The sequence below is a fragment of the Capra hircus genome, chromosome 1, assembly GCF_001704415.2.
Source record: "Capra hircus breed San Clemente chromosome 1, ASM170441v1, whole genome shotgun sequence".
In the NCBI taxonomy this organism is placed as follows: domain Eukaryota; kingdom Metazoa; phylum Chordata; class Mammalia; order Artiodactyla; family Bovidae; genus Capra; species Capra hircus.
Window position 1 is genome coordinate 57,416,203 of NC_030808.1, and position 25,333 is coordinate 57,441,535.

At 37.0% G+C, this 25,333-nt stretch overlaps 1 protein-coding gene across 1 annotated transcript in view; it reads right to left on the minus strand.

The window, feature by feature from the left end:
- LOC102183007 (cell surface glycoprotein CD200 receptor 1) overlaps positions 1 to 24,092 on the minus strand; it is a 40,403-nt gene extending 16,311 nt beyond the window's left edge. Inside the window, 2 exon segments of the mRNA XM_018066089.1 lie at positions 4,034 to 4,114; positions 23,791 to 24,092. Coding sequence (XP_017921578.1) covers positions 4,034 to 4,114; positions 23,791 to 23,857 — 148 coding nt within the window. The 5' untranslated portion in view covers positions 23,858 to 24,092.

The window sequence follows — 25,333 nt, forward strand, 5'->3', positions numbered from 1 at the left end:
GCAAAGATGGGCTTGATAAAGGACAGAAATTGTATAGACCTAATAGAAGCAGAAGATATTAAGAAGAAGTGGCAAGAATACACAGAAGAACTGTACAAAAAAGATCTTCATGACCCAGATAATCACGATGGTGTGATCACTCACCTAGAGCCAGACATCCTGGAATGTGAAGTCAAGTGGGCCTTAGAAAGCATCACTACGAACAAAGCTAGTGGAGGTAACGAATTCCAGTGGAGCTGTTTCAAATCCTGGAAGATGATGCTGTGAAAGTGCTGCACTCAATATGCCAGCAAATTTGGAAAACTCAGCAGTGGCCACAGGACTGGAAAAGGTCAGTTTTCATTCCAATCCCAAAGAAAGGAAATGCCAAAGAATCTTCAAACTACCACACAATTGCACTCATCTCACATGCTAGTAAAGTAATGCTCAAAATTCTCCAAGGCATGCTTCAGCAATACGTGAACTGTGAACTTCCAGATGTTCAAGCTGGTTTTAGAAAAGGCAGAGGAACCAGAGATCAAATTGCCAACATCCGTTGGATCATAGAAAAAGCAAGAGAGTTCTAGAAAAACATCTATTTCTGCTTTATTGACTATGCCAAAGCCTTTGACTATGTGAATCATGAGAAACTGTGGAAAATTCTGAAAGAGATGGGAATACCAGACCACCTGACCTGCCTCTTGAGAAACCTGTATGCAGGTCAGGAAGCAACAGTCAGAACTGGACATGGGACAACAGACTGGTTCCAAATAGGAAAAGGAGTATGTCAAGGCTGTATATTGTCACCCTGCTTATTTAACTTATATGCAGAGAACATCATGAGAAACACTGGGCTGGAGGAAGCACAAGCTGGAATCAAGATTGCCGGGAGAAATATCAACAACCTCAGAAATGCAGATGACACCACGCTTATGGCAGAAAGTGAAGAGGAACTAAAGAGCCTCTTGATGAAAGCGAAAGAGGAGAGTGAAAAAGTTGGCTTAAAGTTCAACATTAAGAAAACTAAGATCATGGCATCTGGTCCCATCACTTCATGGCAAATAGATGGGGAAACAATGGAAATAGTGTCAGATTTTATTTTGGGGGGCTCCAAAATCACTGCAGATGGTGATTGCAGCCATGAAATTAAAAGACGCTTACTCCTTGGAAGGAAAGTTATGAGCAACCTAGATAGCATATTCAAAAGCAGAGACAATACTTTGCCAACAAAGGTCCATCTAGTCAAGGCTATGGTTTTCCAGTGGTCATGTATGGATGTGAGAGTTGGACTGTGAAGAAAGCTGAGTGCTGAAAAATTGATTCTTTTGAACTATGGTGTTGGAGAAAACTCTTGAGAATCCCTTGGACTGCAAGGGGATCCATCCAGTCCATTCTAAAGGAGATCAGTCCTGGGTGTTCTTTGGAAGGACTGATGCTAAAGCTGAAACTCCAATACTTTGGCCACTTTATGTGAAGGGTTGACTCACTGGAAAAGACTCTGATGCTGGGAGGGATTGAGGGCAGGAGGAGAAGGGGATGACAGAGAATGAGATGGCTGGATGGCATCACTGACTCGATGGACATGAGTTTGAGTGAACTCTGGGAGTTGGTGATGGACAGGGAGGCCGGGCATGCTGCAATTCATGGGGTGGTAAAGAGTCAGATACAACTGAGCAACTGAACTGAACTGAACTGGAGGCCCATGGAGAATTCTGCCTCTTAAACCAGAAACAAAATTCTCCTACAACTAAGCAACATTCACTGTCTAAAGAAAAATACCTTGGGAAGAAAATCAGTCAATTATTCCTGCAATTTCTCATACCAGAGATAAAACCCACAAGTTGTAGCGTACTCTTAAGTGTGCTAAAATTATCTTTTTCAGAAAAGAAAAATATTATGCTTGTTTTCAGAAGTAGTCCTATGATCATTTTTATAACACTGGATACATCTTTTAAACTTAGTTAATTGCTAATATGAGTCATTCAGTTTTATTATCTCCATTTGGTATCTAGTTCCTACAGAATGCCAATTTCACGTCAAGTATCATGTCTTCAATGATAAAAGAAAGCATCTTTCTTACTCAGTCTTTCTTGAAGCTTTGTATATACCAAAGTAGTACAATAATCATTTAAAGGTTCTGATTAATGGTTCTATGATTTCTGTCTTCAATTTCTTCATATAAAACCAAATTTTCTTTTAAGTTTAGAGAGATTATAGTTTTACATTAACATAAGACGTCTAATTCTTTCAGTATGTACGTATACAGACAGTCCTCAACTTGGGATAGTGTGATTTAGGACTTCTTTTTTTTTTTTTTTTTACTGTACAATGGTGCAAAAGCCATATGCATTCAGTAGAAACTGTATTTTGAATTTTTGATTTTGATTGCTTTCTAGGATAGCTATAATACAGTATGGTATTCTCTTGTGATGCTGGGCAGGTGCAGTAAGCCACAGCTCCTAATCAGCTACACAATCACAAGGGCAAATAACTGATACAACTATTCTGTACCCATACAACTATTTTTTTCACTTTCAAAAGGTACAGTATTCAATAAATTACATGAGTTATCCAACATGTTAGTATGAGATAGGCTTTGTGTTAGATGATTTTGCTCAACTGTTTAAAGAAGGCTCAGCTAAGCTTTGATGTTAGGTTATTGTTGTTGTTCAGTCGCTAAGTCATGTTCAGTTCTTTGCAGTCCTATGGATTGCAGCATGCCAGGCTTCCTTGTCCTTCACTATCTCCCGGAGTTTGCTCAAATTCATGTCCATTGAGTGGGTGATGCCATCCAACTATCTTATCCTCTGTCGCCCTCTTTTCCTCCTGTTAGGTAGGGTAGGTGTATTTTGACTTATGATATTTCAACTTAGGATGAATTTATTGAGGCATAATGCCATCATAAGTGATGGAAGATCTGTATATAGACTGAATCATATGTGGACTGTGTTTAAAGACATATTTACAGTAGAAAAGTAATTTAGTTATTCATTATATTAGTTTCCTAGAACTGTCTTAATATGTATCTACAAACTCGATCCCTTAAAACAACAGATATTTATTCTCTCACATTTCTGGAAGTCAGAAATATACCAAAGTGTTAGCACAACCATATTCCTTCCAAAGTCTCTAGTAAAGAATCCTTTCTTTGTTTCTTCCAGGTTTGAGTGGCTACCAGAAATCCTATGTGTTCCTTAGTTTGTAGATGTATCATTTCAACCTCTGCCTCCATCTTTACATTGTATTTTCCCTTGTGTCTTCTCCTTTTCTTTTCTGTCATTGGACATAGGGCCCACGTTAATCCAGGATGATCTCATCTGAAAGCTTTAGCTTAAATACATTTTCAAAGACGCTTTGTCCAAATGTACCCACATTTGTAGGTTCCTGGTGGACAGATCTTGAGGTGGAGGCACCATTTAACTCACTAAACTCAAGCACTATTCCCACCCCTCAGATTAATAATTTATATAGTCATTTTACTTATTTGAGTCTGCAGTTGACCTGAAATCTAATTTTTCTAAATAGTAAATAAGTAAGTATAATTAAAAAGGATATTTATTGAGTCCAAGAATACATTTTAAAAGCACTAGAATTATTTTTCTATGAAGTGCTCAATGTAAAATGTATTACAAAAATAATATTTTAAAATATAAAGAAAAAGTTAACTATAATGAGAAACAAAAATTTGGGAGACAGTAGAGCTGGGCAAGGGCACACAGAAAGTAAATTAGTAACATCTGCTAAGGCCAATATTTTTAAGTTCTCTAGAGTAAACCTAGTAAAACTATGATTTAAAAATAGAATGAAAAAAATTGGTGCTGTGCCCTTGATTTACTTCATGATCACAGTCTTGAAATAAGTACTAAATAAGCACTGAAAATAATTTCAGAATGAAAAATTTACCAACATTTTAAAACATAAGCAGTATTTCATTTTGACAATTTTAGATAAAATAATCTATAAATAACTTAAGGCAATTCAAGATCTCAAAGTGTAAAAACTGTAAAAACATCAAGCACTTTTCTTAGAATTATTATTAAAAGATGAGCATTACCTGAACTGTGATTGCCATTGTCCATCTGCTGCGTTGAGTTGTTTGATGCTTTAGGACCTTCCATTTCTGCACTTAAGCATTCTGAAAAGACACGTGGGGTAAAGAAAGAAATATACATTAGCATTTCTCACTCCTGGAGAAAAATCACATTTTTTTTTTCACATTCTGTGGGCCATTTTGGGATTGCAGTTGCCAATAAAAACATGAATTATGACAGGAAAGCAAACATCTCAGAAAAATTTATCCTGGTATGAACTTTTCACTTGATCTTCCTTCCTATTTGGCATACCCCTATTTTAGGCCCATAGGACCACTCACCACCCTCCTGTCTTATATTCAAGTCAAAGTATTTCTTCTTCTAGACTTAAATGCACTTAGTCTATCTCCAGTTGTGGAAAGGTGTTTTACTATGTTACAGACATTTCAGGCACCAGTGAGGAAGGAGTTTAGTACTGATGTGTTGACTGGATGCTGATATAGAACAACAAGTGAAAGTCGCTCAGTTGTGTCCAACTCTTTGCAACCCCATGGACTATACAGTCCATGGAATTCTCCAGGCCAGAATACTGGAATGGGTAGCCTTTCCCTTCTCAGAGGATCTTCCCAGCCCAGGGTTCAAATCTCCCACCCACATTGCAGGAGGATTCTTTACCAGCTGAGCCATAGCAACAAAGGGGTATCCTAAACACTGTTGAAATCACATCACATAGACAAGTGTCTATTAAGTTCAAATTTTACAAGGCAAGCTCCAAATGAAAATTGTTAGTAAGCATTTTTTGAGTAGCAACTCCTGGCAAAGTACTCGCTAAGCACAGAAATATCATAATGAACAATACCCTTTTCTCTCTATGAGCCTGAGGTCTAGGCAAGAAATTAACTGTATAAGCAATGATAACATAAAGTTTTAGTTTGATGATAAATATATACATAATGTCCAGAAGTTTAAAAGAAGATGTTTTTAACTCTAAAACAGCAAGGGTAAAGGATTAGGAAGACTTGCTACAATAAATGATATTTGAGCTGGATCTTAGATGAGGAGTTTTCTAGGAAAATAAAAAGAAGAAAATTGCACACAAAGAATGGCATTTAGAAGGCATGAAGCCATTTGGAGGTTTTGAAGAACTACACATGGTTGGGTATTGCCATTATATGAGAAAAACTGGATATAGGATTAGAACTGAGGCTGGATACTGGCAGGCTCTAACTGTGAGCAGTTTGGCCACAGTAACCCAGCTTGGGTTTAGCTGGTGGCTCAGATGGTAAAGAATCCGCCTGCAATGTGGGAGACCTGGGTTTGATCCCTGTGTTGGGAAGATTGCCTGGAGAAGGGAATGGCTACCTACTCCAGTATTCTTGCCTGGAGGATCCCATGAACAGAGAAGCCTGGTGGGCTACAGTCTCCTGTATTGGCAGGAGGGTTCTTTACCACTAGCCTCACCTGGGAAGCCCAAAATTAACCAAATTAAGAGAGCTGGAGAAGCAAGTCCCAGCCATGTTTCTGTAGAAACAATGAGAGACAAAAGTCTAAAAGAGCACATCAACAGCAAGTCCATAGAATCAGGATTATTATAAAGGCACATGGGCACAAGCATTATGAATTCTGGATCTGAATAGGAATAGCCAAGCTAAGGAAGAAGATTTGAGACATTTGCCAAAATTCATGGGCCAAACACACCACTCCCTCACTAGATTGTAAACTCCAGGGGGGACAGGGATTTTCATCTAGGGTTTTCATTCTTCATCCTCAGTGCTTAAAAGAGTGGTTTGCACAGTTCGCTGGCATGCAGCCGGCTCAAGCTGGTTTAAAAATTAAGGTCAACACAACCCTATAGTTATGGACACTTCACAGAAAAAGAAGTATACATGTCTCCTAGTCATTTAGAAAGAAGCTCAACATCATTTATGGTAAAAGAAATAAAAAATAAAACTACTCAGCAATGCTATTTCTCATTTATAAGTTCGTCGAAACCAAAAAATTGGAGAATATACTCTGCAAAATGGTAGAGAAATAGGCATGTCAATATACTGCTGGTGGGAATGTAAGATGTTACCACTTCAGTAATGGAAAATTTGACAATAGCAGTTACATAAGCATTTTCCTTTTGACCCAGTCATATCACTTCCCAGAAACTATCCCAAAGCTATACAGGCAACAGTTGAAATATATTAATATATATACAGAAGACAGGTCATTACTACACTGTAATAGCAAGACTTCTAGAAATAATCCAAATCATAGGGAACTAGTTTTCTAAGTTATAGAACATCCCCAAAATGAAGTACAATGAAACCCTTAAAATGAATGAGGAATATCTTTATAAACTAGACACAGAGTGATCTCCAGGACATATTGTTACATAAAAGAAGTAGGACAGATAAAAGTGTATATAGTGTCAAATTTTGTGATATACAGCTACACTAAAGCAATGCTTACAGAAAAAATAATAGCTTTAAATACTAATAACAAAGCAGGAATTACCTAAAATCCACCTTAAAAAGTTCAAAACAAAATATAAAGATGAAAATAATAAAAGGAAGAGCAGAAATCAACAAAACAGAAAACAAATAATGTAAAAATTAACAAAATTAAAAGCTGGTTCTTCAGGAGTTTCCTGCTGGTCCAATGGTTAGAACTCAGCACTTTGACTAGAGAAGTTCAGATTCATTTCTGGTCAGGGAACTAATATCCTACAAGCCACAGCACAGCTAAAAAAACAATAGTATGTGAAGAACTTTTATAATTCAATTATTTTAAAAAGCAGTTAAAAAGAACAGGCAAGTGACTTGAACAGACACTTTACCAAAACAAAAAAGATATTCAGATTACCAATAAATACACAAAAAAGATGTTTAATATTAGTAATTATAGAGGAAATGCAGATTTAAATCACAGTGAGATGATGATTATGCACCTATTTTATGGCTAAAGTTAAAAAGACTGATAATATATGTTGGCACAAATGTAAAACAACTAAAACTTTCACACATTATTAGTGGGAATATAAAAAAGTATAACTGCACTAGAAAATGTATAGTAGTTTTTTCCAAAAGTCAAACACATGCCCACATAACCTTACCATTTCAATCCTAAGTATTTACCCAAGAGAAATAAAAATATATGTCCACACAAAGACTTGTGCATGAATGTTCATAGAAGATTTATTCACAATAACCAAAAGCTAGAAATAACCCAAATGCCAATCGGCAGATAGCTAAGTTATCTGTATAATGGAATACTATTCAGCAGTGAAAAGGAACACACATGAATTGATGAATCTCAAAAGTCATTCCTTTGAGTGAAATAAGGTAGACACAAAAGAGTACATATTAGACACCACAAAAAGAGTAAACTAATATAAAATGCTAACTAATCTATGGTGACAAATGGCAGATCATTTGTTGCCCACAGATGATGGGTGTAAAGACAAGGGAGGGCTACTAGTATACATGAAGGAATATTTTGGGAATGGTGAAAATGTTTATCTTGTTTGTGATAGTAATTACAGAAATGTACTACTGTCAAACCTCACCAAACTGTAACTTTTACATGTGCCCAGTTAATTATATATAAATTATCCCTCATTTTAATTAAAAAAAATGTCAGAAACATCAGGTTTTAACACATGTAATATTAGAACATGCATCTACACAAATAAACATAAAAGAAAATACAAATGAAAACCCCTTGGCAATGGAAATAATGTTTAAAAAAACCTTTTCCATCTAAGTCAAAATCACCAGTAGAAGTAAGATTGTTTTGTGATTTGACTACTAATGAAACCTCTTAGTCACTTTGAGCACTCGCTTTGAGTTTCCTTTCCCAAATCATCATTGTCATATGCCTGAGCAAGTATATACCACCCACACAGTAGACACTGTATAGGCATGACTATGCAAACACATACTCCAAAGCCTTCCCCCAGCAAGTGAAAAAGGCTCTCAGAAACTGCACATGGTTTTCTTGTGTGATTTAATAGATTTTATCTATGCAAAACCCTGTGCTTTGCTGGACTGTACTGACTAAAAAAGTTAGAAATAGGCATTTCTAATATTTCACAATTCCTAGTAAAATCCCTGATTTAGTAACTGTTTATTAACCAAAGTAGAACATATATTATGCCATAATCAGTTGATATACTGGCTTAAATTATTATTTCTAATATATGCAGATGAGAAACAAAAATAAAGATTTTCTGCTCTTTCATTCATTTGTAAGGTTTTGGGAGAAAACAAACAAGCAGTAAGGAGCCTGAGCAAATGAATTTAAGCTGAAAGAATCCTAAAATTGAAGCGAAACTATAGCCTAAAATATTTGGCTATGCTCTAACAAAATGACCATATAGCTATAAAAGAAAATAATGTAGAAGAACTTTACTTTTACATTTCTTTTAATATTTCTCTCCAGAACTTGAGACTTCTATGCTAGTATTGACCTAATTAACAGTCATTTTTATGGTTTATTGTGGTATTTACATCTTTGCTTGTCATCTTTGTTGTTACTTAACATTTAATGAACTTACTATCAAAATACTTTTTAAAAAGAGTAACATAGAATACATTCAAATATATTCAACATATGTCAATACACTTAAATCTGTGCGAATATTCTGATATTTACACAAGGAGGACCAAATAATAGAATTATTGCATTTTTCATTTGGTGTTTCAAGCTTCTGACTTCAAAACTCTGCAAATTATCATAACAAATATAGAACTGGATCATTTTGAATAAAGCAATGGTGGAAAATATGAGAGATTTGAGTTTTACTTCACTCTGCTTCTTTCCCAAATTACTTAAAATAATTAAATTTATATACTCTAGTTCTCTCCTTTGCAAAATGCACACTGTCATTCTTAATAAATAAGGAATAGCTAGTGAAAGGTATCTGAAGAGCATTACAAACTGAGGTTTTAAAGCCAGTAAAAAGGAAACTACATTTCTCCTAAAGATTCAAGCTTCATTTTAAATAAATGCAACTCTGAGACCAAGATCTTAATCACACAAAGGCCCGGAAATCAAAATCACACTGTCAGAACAACCTTATTCAGCTATACTGAGCACATAGCCTTTTCTAATCACCAGTATGGTAAAGTCAATATAGTACAGAAAGCTTTATCATAACTCTCTGGCTTCAGAAAGCTTAAAATATCAACCTTAACATTTTAGTTAGTGTGTTTGTACTGTGTTTTATAAAACTGTATGTTGTGGATATTGGTTAGACATACAAGTATTATTTCCCAACAGTTTTTAGAGTTATGAATGGATTCAAACATGAAGAGACCTTGAATTGTCTCCTTTTTTTTAGAGGTTCTGAAAATAAGATGAATTGTCAGCCAAATAGTCTAATTATATTTCTTTTTCTAATGCAATAATTTTCACATTGGGAACTAGTGGAAATCCATGATAGTCAGCCAGAAAATCCATAAACTTTGTAACTTTGGGAGAAGTTTTACAATAATGTACAATTTTATTTCTGATATATAATTTAAAAGTACTACCACTCTATAGGAATAATTGAAAACGTAGCCAATTTTCCCCCGGATTTTGTTATTTTCTAAATGGCAAACAGTAATGGTCGGAATGGGCTTTCCAAGTGGCTCAATTGTAAAGAGTCTGCCTGCGGTGCAGGAGGCACAAGAGATGTGGGTTTCGTCTCTGGGTTGGGAAGTTCTCCTGGAGTAGGAAATGGCAACCCTCTCCAGTATTCTTGCCTGGAGAATTCCATTGACAGAAGAGCCTGGCAGTCTACAGTCCATGGAGTCACAAGAGTCAGATATGCCTTAGAGACTAAACAAAACAACAGTTGGAATAACAGACTCATGTGATTTTTTTCTCTACTAAAGCTACTTGAAAAGTAATGCAGTAATTTTATGAGAAATATTGGAAGTAAAGGAAATGAGCTTTTTTTTTCTGCCTCCTAAGATGATGATCAGTCTTTCGCTAGTAGTTTTCACTGAGATAGTATCTGAGTGATCACCTATCACATGTATTAGAGCTTTCGGACTGGTGGAGGGAAGCTGGAAGCTGCATTAATAATATTTATTTATTCAGTTACAATAGCTAGGCCTTAATAAATGCCTGTATCATGGAGCTTTCAATCTAATAAGAATAATACACAGTAACCAAATAATCAAACAAGTATATGAAACTGTAATAGCAGTTTCATTAAGTTTTCAAATAAGTGAAAAGTATATAAAATGTACCTTGAGTAACTTATACTAGTACTGAGGTGATAGGCAGCCTCTAAGATGGTCCCTACTTTCTTGGCAGTTGTGTCTTTATAAAATCCCCTCCTCTTGCATGTGGGCTGGATTTAGTAACTCACTTCTAACAAATACGATACAGCAGAAATGATAGAATGTCACTGCCAAGATTAAGTTATAAAAAGACTATGGCTTACCCTCATGGTTTCTCTATCACTCATTCTTGGGTCACTATGAGAGAATAAGTATTTGTCTGCGGGTAGTTTATTATGCAGCAAGAAGTAATTGATACAAGACCCAATGAACAAGACACTGATAATAAGAAAGAGAATGAGAAACAGAACGGTCCAAATAGAAGTACTGTTATATGCAGAGAATGTGTATCTGGAGGGAATTGGATCCAGTGAAAGACTGGAGCTAAAAAAAAAAAAGTTTCAGCTTTTGCTATTAATCTAATCTTCCATACTGATTTCAGGATCTTTTTCCAAAGACAACTGTATTTTCCTATGGAAGGAGAACAGAAAAGAAAATCAAAGGCTTGCCATTTGGGGACTATAAAATGAAATGTCTTTTAAAATGAAAACTATCTCCTTTATGTGTCTCATAGCTTAATATTTCAATTATCATGATCCTTGCTTCCAAAAAGGAAAGAAACTGAAATGTAAAATAAGAGATTTGGGCTTCCTTTGTAGCTCAGCTGGTAAAGAATCTGCCTGCAACGTGGGAGACCTGGGTTCCATCTCTGGCTTGGGAAGATGGAATAACAATTCGATCTTTTGGGAAGATCGAATAACAATGTCAAAAACTAATCCTGGTAACACAATACATCTATTTTGTGTTCTTATACTTAATTTATGAACGTTATTTACATTTTAAAATAATTAACTTAGTAGCACACAACACCTAATTAACTGTTCAGTAAACAAAACATTGAGTAGAAACCCAAAGTTTTAGCAGAGACAAAAATAGAAAAAAGCACCACAATAAGAGTAACAAAATCAACTAGCCTTTTGGCTAATGTTAAAATAAATAAATTTCCATTTATTACCTCTGTAATATTGCACAGATTACTCTCTGAAACAGTTGCTCTATCTACATTTATGGGAATTTAATATCTGATAGGAATAGGCATTCAAATTCATAAGGGGAAGAATGATTATATCATTGGTAAATGATACTGGGGGAACTAACTAGCCACTTGGGAAAAAATATGGATAGGAAACAGTGCTAATAAAAACCATATTGCTGGGATTAATTTTTGTGTATGTGACAATAGTCACAAAGTCTGCATCATTTTAGTAGGACACGGTATTAATAAAAGTCATATTGTTGGGCTAACTTTTTTTCAGGCAATTACCATCACACAGTCCAAAACTAGGTAATGAAAACAAATTTGTTCCCTACTTATGGTAGATGTTGTACAAATGTGTATCGGTGATCACAAGGATCAGTGTTTTTGGTGAACAGATAGTAAATATATACACATATCAGATATACAAAGATACAGGCATACCACATTTTATTGCACTTCACTTTACTATGTTTTTTACAAATTGCAGGTTTATGGCAACCCTGTGTTGTGAGATGATGGTTAACATTTTTTAGTAGTAAAGTATTTTTTAATTAAGGTGTATACATTGTTTTTTATACATAATGCTATTGTACAGTTACACACTACAGTATAGTGTTGTTATTTAGCCTCTCAGTTGTGTCCAACTCTTCTGTGACCTCTATGGACTGTAGCCTGCCAGGATCCTCTGTCCATGGGATTTCCCAGGCAAGAATGTTGGAGTACGGTGCCATTCCCTTCTTCAGGAGATCTTTCTAACCCAGGGATCAAACCCACAATGCTTATGTCTCCTGCATTACTGGTAGATTCTTTACTGATAAGCCAGCAGGGAAGTCACAGTATAGTGGAGACATAACTGTTTTCTTTAGACAAAACTTTTACATGCACTGGGAAACCAAAAATTTGTGTGTCTCAGTTTATTATGATATTCAATTTATTGTGGTGGTCTGGAACCAAACCCACAATATCTCCAAAATATGCCTTATATTCTAGGATATTAATGCTGGTATAGTTTTTAATTCTTAGAAAAAAACAGAAAGTTGGTCTGTAGGGGCCAATTAAATAAGTTATGAAGTAATATCAATGAAAGAGCTTTGGAAACTGTAAAATTATAATTATGATATAATTTTTTGAATGTTTGTCAAATTCAGACATAGTATTAAGTATTAAGTATATCTCATTTAACTCAATCCTCCCAGCAACCCTAGATACCATCTCAGGGGGTTTGGGTAAAATCTCCCAATTTAAAAATATTGGCAGCTAATTCAAAATTTTAAAAATATTACATGAGCCAGTCAAAAGTGTCTCTAAGCCAGATCCAGCCCATGGACTGCCACATCACTGTATTTGATGTGGAAATTAAAGACAAGGCCAAAATGAGAGTCTTGAAACATTTAAAATTAGGGATCTACTGAAGGAAGTAAAGTGAGCAGAAACAATGAAGAAAAGTAGAAGGTAAATGCAGGGTCTTGAAGCCAGGGAAAGAGAAGTTTTCAAGACACAAATAATCAAGGCCAACTCATATATGAAAAATTTTAAAGTAAGAAGTAAGAGACATTATGATTTGCTAACAAAATTCACAGAGACCATTAAGAGCTGTAAGAGAGTAGTGTTAGCACAGAGGGAATAGCGAACAATTGCAAGGGCCCAAGCAGAAGCAGTTGCCAACAACTGCAGACTTGCTCTTTCAAGAATCTTTATCCTGAAAGTATCAGAGAACGAGACAGTAACTCTATCCTTTCATGTCAAATCTGAAAGGGAGAGATGGGGCAAAGTCTGAAACTAGAAGGGCTGAGTGGGTATTTGAGTCGTACAGCATACTTGTAGACAGAGGGAGCACTAGCAGTCTCAAGAATGAAGGAGGCTAACTGGCAGGCAGGATCCTAGAGGTTGTGGGAGGAGATGAGACCAGTGCAAAATGAAGGTTTGCTTTTGAAGAGACTGACACTTGGTTCCTCAGAGAGAAGCATAAAGGGCAAGAGTGGTTACAGATACCAGAGACATTTTGAAGAAGTTTAGGCTGACAAACATTTTCTGAGTATACCTGGGCCTCCCGAGTGGTGCAGTGGTAAAGAATCCACCTGCCAATGCAGGAGACACAAGAGATGCAGGTTTGATTCCTGGGTCAGGAAGATCCCCTGGTGGAGGAAATGGCAACCTGCTCCAGTATTCTTGCCTGGGAAATCCCATGGACAGAGGAGCCTGGTGGGCTACAGTCCATGGCAGAACAAAGAGTCAGACCCGACTGGGAAACAGCAGACACAAACACGCAGGTTTACAAACACTTTCTGAGAATGCCTACTCAGTGTCAGGTAGCTGTGCAGAGCTTTAGGAATAGTAGAATGAATAAGGCAAGGGGTTGGCTCTCAGAAACCTTAACATTTGGGGAAGTTAAATTCCACGGTGGATGATGGGTAAATCTGAAGGTGAGCATCCAGTAGAGCTGGGACAACGGGGATAGTTTAGGTGATGAAGAAAGACCTGAAATGGTGTTCTTAATCATGGCTCCCATCAGAATCACCTGCAAAGATTTGTGAAAGTCCAGATGCCCTGAAAGTTGCGTTTAAGTAGGCTTCAGATAGCATCACTGCACCTTTACTATTTTAGGCCCTGTGGGTGACTCTGTCTGGAAACTAATTTCAAATTATTGGCTCAGAACAACCTCTGAGTAACGTCTAAGAGAGAGTCAGTAAAGGGCAGATACAATGATTTTTTTTTTTTTGGAGAATGAAAACAACTAGATTTAATTATTTTGCATCTACCACTCACTACTTACTACGTGAACATTTTTTCTTCCAAAAGTGTCAATATCACAAAAATAAATCATAAGACCAGATATTCTCAAATTATGTAACAGACAGCTCATGTGTACTCAGCCATGTTCCACTCTTTTCGACCCTATGGACTATAACCTACCAAGCTCCTCTGTCCATGGGATTTTCCAGACAAGAATACTGGAGTGGGTTGCCTTTCCTCCTCCAGGAGATCTTCCCAACCCAGGGATCGAAACTGCATGCCCTGCACTGCAGGCAGGTTCATAAACCACGGGAAAGATGGCATAGTATTCCATGGCAAAGAAACAAAATGGCAAGAACAAGGAAAAGAAATCACTAAGCGACTTAAAACTTTACGTGAGAAAACACTTTGAATACGCTGAGGCTCCCCTCTGTTGACAGAAAAACAAAATCAGATTCTGCTTTCTCCTTTTAGCTGTGATCCTGTCTCTTTTCTTTGCTGCCAAACTTCTAGAATTAGTGGTGTGAGCCCACAGCCTCCATTTCCTATCCACCCACACCCTTCTCAAGGTTAGCAATCTTGTGGCTCCTACGTCCTTCCATTCGGGCCACAGTTTTGAAGGTCGCCAGGCCCTTTACAGTCAACCTTTAGGCCTTTCTTCAGTGCTTATGCTCCTGGACTGCTTGGCATATTTTGATGCTATTAACCATTTTCCTCTCCTGCAGCCATGAAATCAAAAGACGTTTGCTCTTTGGAAGAAAAGCTGTGACAAACCTAGACAGCATATTAAAAAGCAGAGACATTACTTTGCCAACAAATGTCTGTATAGTCAAGGCTATGGTTTTTCCCGTAGTCATGTATGGATGTGAGAGTTGGACCATAAAGAAGGCTGAGCACCAAAGAATTGATGCTTTTGAACTGTGGTGTTGGAGAAGACTTTTGAGATCAAACCAGTCAGTCATAAAGGAAAGCAATCTTGAATATTCATTGGAAGGACTAATGCTGAAGCTCCAATACTTTGGCCACCTGATATGAAGAGCTAACTCATTAGAAAAGACCCTGATGCTGGGAAAGATCGAAGGCAGGAGGAGAAGGGGATGACAGAGGACAAGATGGTTGGATGGTATCACCAACTCAATGTACATGAGTTTGAGCAAACTCTGGGAGATGGTGGAGGACAGGGAAGCCTAGTGTGCTGCAGTCCATGGGGTCACGAAGAGTCAGACACAACTGAGCAACTGAACAACAACTAAAACCCCTTCCTTCCTTCACCTCTATCACCACCGTATGCTTCTCCCTATCTGTCTCCTTCTCTACAAGCCTGCTGTATCCTCAGGCACCTTTGTAAAGGTATTTCCCCAGGTCTCACCTGCTCCTCTTTCACCATCCTCCCCCACCTCCAGAACTTGAATTGGGCCTTGGCACAGTTGATTTCTCCTTGTTTTATCACTTCAGTCACAGTTTAGCTCCCTCAGCCTTCATACAAGCTGTTTGACTTTCTGGAATATTCATCCCCTTAACTTTCCTTGCCTGGCTGTTTTATGCTCTTCTTCATTTTAAACCTCACTTCCAAAGAGCAGTTTTCCCTGACCTTCAGAACAGATCAAGCTTACCAATTACACATTGCCATGTCACCCTATATGTCTCTTTACTCATTTCATTTTATGAAATTATTTGTGATGATTAATTTAATATCTACCTTTCCTAACAGATTCTAAGCTCTGTGAGAGCAAGATCTATGTATCTGCAACAGAACATTGTGTCTGACACATGGCAGACACCTCCTTACTTATTAATTGACAGAAAAAGCTAGTCTGTGTTGTGAGCCTTGACTTATTTTTCCTAAACAAGAAGCTCAGTCCTTATGCCAGTGTTTCTCACCACTCAAATGCTTGCTGTTATTTCAAGTATATCACATCAAAAAATCATGGATTTTCCCACATATACTTGCCACATCTGTTTTCCACTTTATTTTTGTTGCTATGGAGGAGTTCCAAGCTCAGCTCATGCACTAAAAAGCTGAGTAATGTCCTTAAACATTTCTGGGCTTTATTTGCTCATGTATAAAGTGAAAGAATTTAATTTGAAGGTTTCTAAAATCCTTCCTGCCTGAAAGTTCAATACTTCTTAATACTGTCAGGCATCCCTTTTATTCCACAAATAAGGAAATTATGGTTTAAGGCGGGGGGGAGGGCAGCAAGTAAGTTCTTAAAGATGACATAGCTAGTGATTTAAATTATATCTCATTATAGATCTTCAAATTGAATACAGAGATTCATAAGAATCTAGAAAATGAGGGGAAGGGGAGTGAGATTTTTTTTGAGAAAAATGAAAGGTAACAAAATAGTCAATGCATGGATGAAATTTAGAAAGCAAAAAGGTCACCTCATGCGAAGAACTGACTCACTGGAAAAGACCCTGATGCTGGGAGGGATTGGGGGCAGTAGGAGAAGGGGACGACTGAGGATGAGATGGTTGGATGGCATCACCGACTCGATGCACATGGGTGATTAAACTCTGAGAGTTGAAGATAGACAGGGAAGCCTGGCGTGCTGCAATACATGGAGTCACAAAGAGCCAGACGCAACTGAGCAACTGAACTGGACTGAACTGAACATTCAATTTCAACATCTAAGACAATACAGCCAACCAAATCAATATCAGTTCATAAAAACACAATGATATTTTAAAAATCACAATGATATTAAAAAGACAGATGAAGAAAGTTCCAGTTGGTTTATGGCCCTATAAGCTTCAACACAATAACAACCTCAAATTCTGACAAAATATTAAAGCTATCTGAAGCCACTGGAAAGTAGAAAAAGCAAGATTCTTGAGGGGTATCAATCCTTGAAAGAAGGAAAGGTTTCCATATTTACCACTTCTAGTCCCAGGAAATGCTGCAGTTGGCAGGACACTGGACAGCTAAAATTCTAAGAGAGAAAAAAAAAATCCACAGGTTTCTGAAGAACAAAAAGATAGATTTTGGGCAACCTTAGGCTCTTGAAATTGAGGGAGGCAGAAAGCAAGACTTTGAATTCCTTATATAAACTGTATGCACATCTCTGGCTAATCCTGAACCCCACATAGCAGGGCACACTTAAACCAACCAACTAAAGGTAAAAGCACTGAGATTTAAAATATTGTCCAAAAGAGAGTTTTTAGTTTGAGTTCCACCAAGTTAAATGTTTTCTGAAAAAAAAAAAATCAACAAAGTAATGTAACAGAATATAGTCTCTAAGATGTAACAGTCACAATATAAACAAATATACCCACTATGCAGAGAACCAGGAAATTGTGACCCATTTTTAGAAGGAAAACAAAAAAACATTACAGGGAGATCAACCTCAAATTGACCCAGATATTGCAATTATCAGACAAGTACCATAGAGATTAAACTATTCTCAGTGATATGAAAGAAAATAGGCTCACAATGAATGAAGAAACAGAAACACCTCAACAGAAAGAAAAGAAACAAGTTACAAAATAAATGGAAACTATAAAATAGAAAAATATAAGATGACCTTAACAGAAGACTAGAAATGAGAGAAGAAATTGTTAGCAAACTTAAAAATATATCAATAGAAATTATCCAATCTGAAGAGCAGAGAAGAAAAAGAAAATAACTGGAAGAAAAAAAAACAAACCTATATTAGCCACAAAGGCCTTCAATGAAGTAGCAGAACTTCTAACATAGAAAGCTGGTAGATAAATATTTGGAGAAATAGTGATTAAAAATTTCCCTAAATTTACCAAGAAGCGTAAATTTATAGATTCAACAATTTCAGTAATCCTCAAGCAGGATAAATATAAAAATAACCATACATAGACACATTATAAGTGCTGAGGACTGACAATAAAGAAAAAATCTTGAAAGTGGCCAGAAAAAAACATGACACATTACAGTAAGAGGAACAGTGTTTTGAGCGTCTGCCAACTTTTCATCAGAAATGGTAAAACAACATTTTTAAAGTGGTGAAAGAAAAAAAAAGTCAACCAGAATTCTATATCCAGCAAAAATATGCAAGAGTAAATATGCAAGAATGAAGCATATTCAGATAAAAGGAGACTAAGAGAACTCCTCGCCAGCAGGACTACACTACTAGTGAGGATAATAGAAGTTATTTAGGTTGAAGGGAAATAGCACCACACAGAAACTCAGAAATTCAGGAAGGAATGAAGATTTGAAACAGCACCTATGGTGGAGATAGTACGTGTACCCAGAATCCTATTCTAGGAATGACTTTTTGCTCCTGCTGTTAGGAGCACTGTCAGCAGATGGCCTTCAGTTCCCACACCTTCAGAAATCATCTCAGTTGTCCCAAGCAAAGTCAGACTTTTCCCAGAGCAGTCCATATCTGTTGACTGATTTGGAGGAATAAGGCCCATAAGACGTTCTGATTCAATGCAGAGATTCTCTGGAGCCACTCTAACTCCAGAAATTCACGTGTAGTCAGATGAGGGTGTCATGGTTGGGATTGCTGGACTTCTCCCTCTGATGCCTTGCCCTATTTTCCAGCTGCTGCTTCCAAGAGTCCTCACTAATAAACTTTCTCTGCTCAAAACCCAACTTTTAAAGTTTATAACTATTAAAAAGAAAAACTAATGGTTTGATTCTTAGGAGCAATTAGCATCACACAGTACCAAGTCATTTTGTAACCACAGATCTGCTCCCTAATCCTATTTAGGAATTTTCAAATCTGTATTGATGACAACAAGGGGAAGAGGCAAAAGTATATCCATGGTTACTGCATCTTAATCACTGTACAGATTGATTTTTCAGATACAGCAGAAAACCAAATGACAACCGAGTTATTTTATTAACTAGCACCATTAACTGAAATACTCATGACTTTGTTGGAAGGGAATTTATCTACTGTGGAATTCTCTGATTTGTTCCCATTTCCTTATTTCTATCCTCAACCTATTAGCATCTCTACATATAACTTCTCATCTTAGTCTGCAATTTCAGAAGAGCTTCTTTCATCTTTTTTAAAGTGAAGCATTCCATCTATACTACAGAGTGTCTCTTTCCCCACATCTTCTCAGATCTTATTCTCTGTTATAAAGAAGAAATAATTATAATTTCTAGGACCCAAATCCAAAAATCTCTAGAGCTTATTCTGTTATTTTTATCTCAATGGGTACTTTTTTGTGGGATTCTCCACCATGAATAATTCACGAAGCCTAGATTGTGCTGTACTTCCAAGTACCAATAGAGATTTTCATCCTGTGTGTTTGCCATCTCTAGATTGAATTTATTTTCCTCTGCAAAGAAACTTCCTTTCTTAGCCACCAATGACTCTCCGTGATACCATGGACCTTCCTAAAATGGAAGCTCAAGGGTAAGAACCCTTGCCCCTGCTTCAAAATAAAGCTTTACCAAGTGCCACTCCTACTCAATGAGATACTGCTGCCACATTTTTTCCACAATATTATTTTACTATATTATTTCCTCCAAAAGTTACAGTTTCCAAGTTCCTTTGTTTACTGATTAAGGATGCCTGAAATGCAGCCTTATTTCCTGAGATCATATAACAATCTCTGTTACATCAAGCTACAGTTCCTTCTATCCCTGAATCACCTGCCTTTAATCATGCTGCACACCTGCTCCTCCCAATTCCTATCTTTCTTTCCCCATCTATCCAAACCTATCATTCAAGACCCTTCTCCTCCAGAAAGCCTTCAGTAACTCCAACATCATTTCAAGATTGACTGATTTAAAATGTTCTCCATGTGTTTCATTTTAGCTTGATCTCGCTCATGTAGGTGGCAAATAATTTTTAGGCCCTATTCTCTCTCTCTCTCTCTCTCACACACACACACACACACATACACATACACATTATATATACAATCAATAACCTCTAACCAGATTGACAAACAAAGAGAAGACACACATTATCTGTATGAGGGGCAAAATAAGAGATTCTGCTGACACCAAAATCCGCAGATGCCGAAAGGATTTGTTGATGTTGTTCAGTCGCTCAGTCATGTCCAGCTCTTTGCGACCCCATGGACTGCAGCATGCCAGGCTTCCCCTCCTTCACTGTATCCCAGAGTTTGCCCAGACTCATGTCCATTGAATCGATGATGCCAACCATCTCACCCTCTATCAGCCTCTCCTTCTGCCTTCAATTTTTCACAGCCTCAGGGTCTTTTCTAATGAGTCAGCTCTTTGCATCAGGTGGCCAAAGTATCCAGGTTTCTCAGGAGGCAGGTAAGGTAGTCTGAAATTCCCATCTCTTTAAGAATTTTCCAGTTTGTTGTGATCCACACAGTCAAAGGCTTTAGCATAGTCAATGAAGCAGATGTTTTTCTGGAATTCCCTTGCTTTCTCTATGGTCCAACAAATATTGGCAATTTGATCTTTGTTTCCTCTGCCTTTTCTAAACCCAACTTGTCCATCTGGAAGTTCTCAGGTCACGTACTACCAAAGCCTAGCTTGCACGATTTTGAGCATAACCTTATTAACATGCAAAATGAGCTCAACTGCATGGTAGTTTGAACATTCTTTGGCACTGCCTTTCTTTGGGATTGAAATGAAAACTGACCTTTTCCTGTAGCCACTGCTGAGTTTTCCAAATTTGCTGACATATTGAGAGCAGCACTTTAACAGCATCATCTTTTAGGATTTGAAATAGCTCAACTGGAATTCCATCACCTCCACTATCTTTGTTCATAGTAATGCTTCCTAAGGCCACTTGACTTCTGCACACTCAGGATGTCTGGGTCTAGGTGAGTGACCACACCATCATGGTTATCTGGGTCATTAAGACCTTTTTGTGCAGTTCTTTTTTGTGTGTATTCTTGCCACCTCTTTTTAATCTCTTCTGCTTCTGTTAGGTCCTTACTGTTTCTGTCCTTCATTGTGCCCATCATTGCATGAAATGATCCCTTGATGTCTCCCATTTTCTTGAAGAGATCTCTAGTCTTTCCCATTCTATTGTTTTCCTCTGTTTATTTGCATTGTTCACATAAGAAGGTCTTCTTATCTCTCCTTGATATTCTCTGGAACTCTGCATTCAGTTGGGTATTTCTTTCCTTTCTCCCTTGCTTTTCATTTCTCTTTTTTCCTCAGCTATTTGTAAAGCCTCCTCAGACAACCACTTTGCCTTTTTTGCATTTCTTTTTTCTTTAGAATGGTTTCAGTCACTGACTACTGTACAATGTTAGGAACCTCTGTCCATAGTTCTTCAGGCACTGTCCACCAGACATAATCCCTTGAATCTATTCATCACCTCCACTGTATAAGCATAAGGGATTTGATTTACATTATACCTGAATGATCTAGTGTTTTTCCCTACTGTCTTCAATTTAAGCCTGAATTTTGCAATAAGGAGCTGATGTTCTGAGCCATAGTCAGCTCCAGGTCTTGTTTTTGCTGACTGTACAGAGCTTTTCCATCTTTGGCTGCAAAGAATACAACTAATCTGATTTTGGTATTGACCATTTATTAATTGCTTAAGCATGGATGTTTAGAGGATACCACACCTAAAAATTACTATAATGTGTTAATTCATAGCTATTACAAATTAGAAAAGGAAGACAAGACTGAAATCAATGAGGACAAACACCTTTTTCACATTGCCTTTAATCTCTTTTTCCATCTTTTGCAAACCTGCCAAATCTGCCACTCAACCCTCCCTTGATTTTTATCTCCTCTTGGACTGCCTGCCCCCTACTGGAAGATAATAATAAATGGTTAAAATTAGCCCAAAGAAGAAAAAAAAAGAGGATTTCTTCCAGTAACTCATAATCTAAATATTAGCGACTTTTATAAAAGAAAAGAGTCATTTTGACGGGGACATCAAAATATAATTTGAACACAAGAAAAAAATCTAGAAGACAATAGTATAAAATAAAAAGAAAGATGTGGCATGGAGTAAAGGGAGTTTGAGGGAAGGAGACTAGATATAGGACTAGAGAGCTTTTCTCTGCAATGGATCATTAGCATTGTTTTTATTTTTCCCTCTCAGACACTTTCTTAATAAATCTTATCTATCAACTGCTACATTACTTTAATTTACAAGCAAATAAGTAAACAAAAAAGTAAATAATTTTTTAATGGCATGTTTTACAGTGAAGTTATTATCTCTCATTCTTCTTTGTGAGTTTGTCTTAACTAATAAAGTGAGTTATTTCTGTTTAGCTGTATTAATAACAAAGCAGTATTAGTAATAAAGATATAAACTCATGCACCAAGGGCTTTGCATATCATTATTCTGAATTATTTCATGGTGAATTTATCATGCACAAAATATAATTTGCTTTTCCATATCTTTCTCTTAAATATTCTGATAACATTATAATTATAGAAGCACAAATTTCAGGGATTTGATATTGGTAGTATATCCTAGCTGCGGTTAGAAATAGTTTTAAAATCTAAACCTTTAAACCATCAAACTCAAAATTATTGATTATGTTTTAATCATGATTTTTTTCTTTTACCCCAAAGTCACATTGCAGCTTAACATAAATAACTCATTGTCCAGCTGACATTTCCTGCCAAACTGGGCCCTGTACAGGTTTCTATAAAAACTTTCTACAATAAGATCTCAACTACTGAAAGATTCAGATCATTTGATTTTTTTTTAAATGAGTAAATACTCCATTCAGTTTATAACTAAGTGTTGACTTAATGGTGCTTGTTAGCGAGAAGCATAAAGACTAAGTATTGAGGAAAACTGCCTATTCAGATGTTTAGTGTTGCTTACAAATGTATATTAGTACTAGGTATACCAGTGGTATAAACTTGGACAAATTTCAACTCTCTATACCTCAGTTTCTTTGTAAGGTGGAAAAATGTCTTCTGTGCCTACTTCGTTGGGTTGCTGTGCAGATCAAAGGAGAAAAATTATGTGAAAGCACTGCACAGAAAAGCTCAGTGATACAGCATAGTTACTTTATGTGTGCTCACCTACATGAGGAAAAGCAGATGTTTTCCTGGAAGACGGGTAGTATTTTAAAATCATTTATATGAGAAAAAATAATTTTTTTCTTTGAATTACTAAACTATGAAATTTAAAACCAAATGTTTCCTTGCAACTGCTCCCATCAACTAAAAGTGAAACCTGAAAACTCCCTCCTACATCAACTCCTACCAACCCTCTGCAGTGAAACCAGGACACCCCCACAACAGCCCCAATATCTCCACAACTCTTGCAGGAACCTAGATGTTGAAGAGTGTGTCTTCTAAGCCAGAAAGAGTCTCTGACAGCCCACACATATTAAAATAAATACATCACAGACACAACACCAAACTTCTGAACATGTTATATTTTTAAAAGTGCCTGGTCATCGAAAGTGACAAGAGAACAATAAACTTTCCTCATTTATGCTGTTAACAATACAGACATAAATAGATTGGGATTATTATTTAAGTTGTTTAAGAAGAGACGAAAATAATTCCGCTTTCATCAGATGACTTGGATTGCTACTAGAAAGTAATTTATTCTGCCTCACCCTACAAATGGGGGGCGGGGGGATGAGGAAGTAAGCAGTGGGGTAAAGTATAGATATACGTACAGTGTAGTAGGATAAAAAATAAAATAAGCAAGACAAAGGGGAAAATAAGAATAATAAAGTGAAGTAAATCTAGGAGGAAAGTCTCCCCTCCCCCATAACTCTGACTGTATTTGCTGTGCTCTGCCCCCATAAGAAAGGCAAAGAAAGCTCAGGAAAAGCTGTGACCAGGTTTCTCACCTGTCATTCTCCTGTCACCCTCCCAAAGAAAATTCAAACTCACCTGCAACTAAGAAGAGAGTCAAAATTAGTCGTAGCTGAAGATCAGAAGTTATCCAAGTGCGGGGCATTTCTGTTTCCTTATTTCCTGCCCTTCACTCAGCGCTGTTCATCCGCACAGGTGTAAAAGGAGCTGAGGACATGGTGAGGCTCTGTCTGATTGACTCTTCCGTACTGGGTCTTCTTAGCCCATTAGCAGCACAGCACTCCTTTCCTCCTAGCCCCTTCCTTCAACTCTGTGTGTTTCAGCCAGCTTCGTAACTTGGAACAGAAGAAACTTCTCTGGAACTTGACACAGCAATAGATTTCCTGTATGAAGCACTGAAGCAAAGACAGAGGAAGCGGATTGATTGAGTTAATCTTTCAGCTCATTGGTCCTCCTCTCACTTCTGCTATACACAGATAAACTCTACAGTAAGGCACTGAATGTGCCCAACACAAGCTGATTTGTCTAAACTTGGTTTAAAAGGTAAAACAAGATATTTATCTATATTTGGCCCATCCCTGTAAATTTCCCAGTCATCGTAACTTTTAAAAGTTATCTCCAGGTTGAAGAGGTGTACAGTCTTAGTAACCAAGCTTGAAATAAAAGATTTTTGCTTGAAAATTCTTGTGTGATTTCGGGAGTCACACACAACTCTTGAAGCATCATAAATGTATTACTTTCCTATTACTACTATAATAAGTTACCAAAACTGAGCAGCTTAAAACAACACAAATTAATCACCTTACAGTTCTAGAGGTCTAAAGTTCAAAATAGATTCCATAGAGTTAATATCTAGGTATTGGCAAGGCTGCATTCTTTCTAGATACCTGATAGAATCTGTTCTTTGCCTAGGGGCCACTTAGACTCTGAGTCTCGTGGCTGCATAATTCCCACCAGTGTTCTTTGTTACATCTTTCTGATGGTAATTCTCCTGCCTCCCTTTTATAGAGACATTTGTGATTATATTGGACCCTCCAGATAATCCACGATCACCTCCCCATCTCATAATCGTTAACTTAACCACATCTGCAAAGTCCCATTTCCTGTGTAAGGCTACACATTTACAAATTTCAGAGGTTAGGACATGGATATCTTGTGGTGGTGGTTTAGTGTGGTGGTTTAGTATGATGGTGGCGGTTAAGTCGCTAAGTCATGTTCAACTCTTGCGACGCCATGGACTCTAGCCTGCCAGGCTCCTCTGTCCATAGGATTTTCCAGGCAAGAATACTGGAGTGGATTGCCATTTCCTTCTCCAGGGGATCTTCCCAACTCAGGAATCGAGCCCAGGTCTCCTGCATTGTAGGCAGATTCTTTAGCAACTAAGCTATGAGGGATATCTTGTAGGGGAGCATTATTTTGTCTATCACAATTTGGTACTTATTTCCATTCACTTTCATGTTTGAAGAGCTAGAATGTGTCATATGAATCAAACTACAAATAAATACTCATCTTTAGTTGCCACAGAACTAAATTAGATGTAGATTTAGATCTAAAAATTTAGATTTGCCAAAAAAATACAAATGAAAACTGTCTTAATGTTACTATTCATATGTATTTAGAT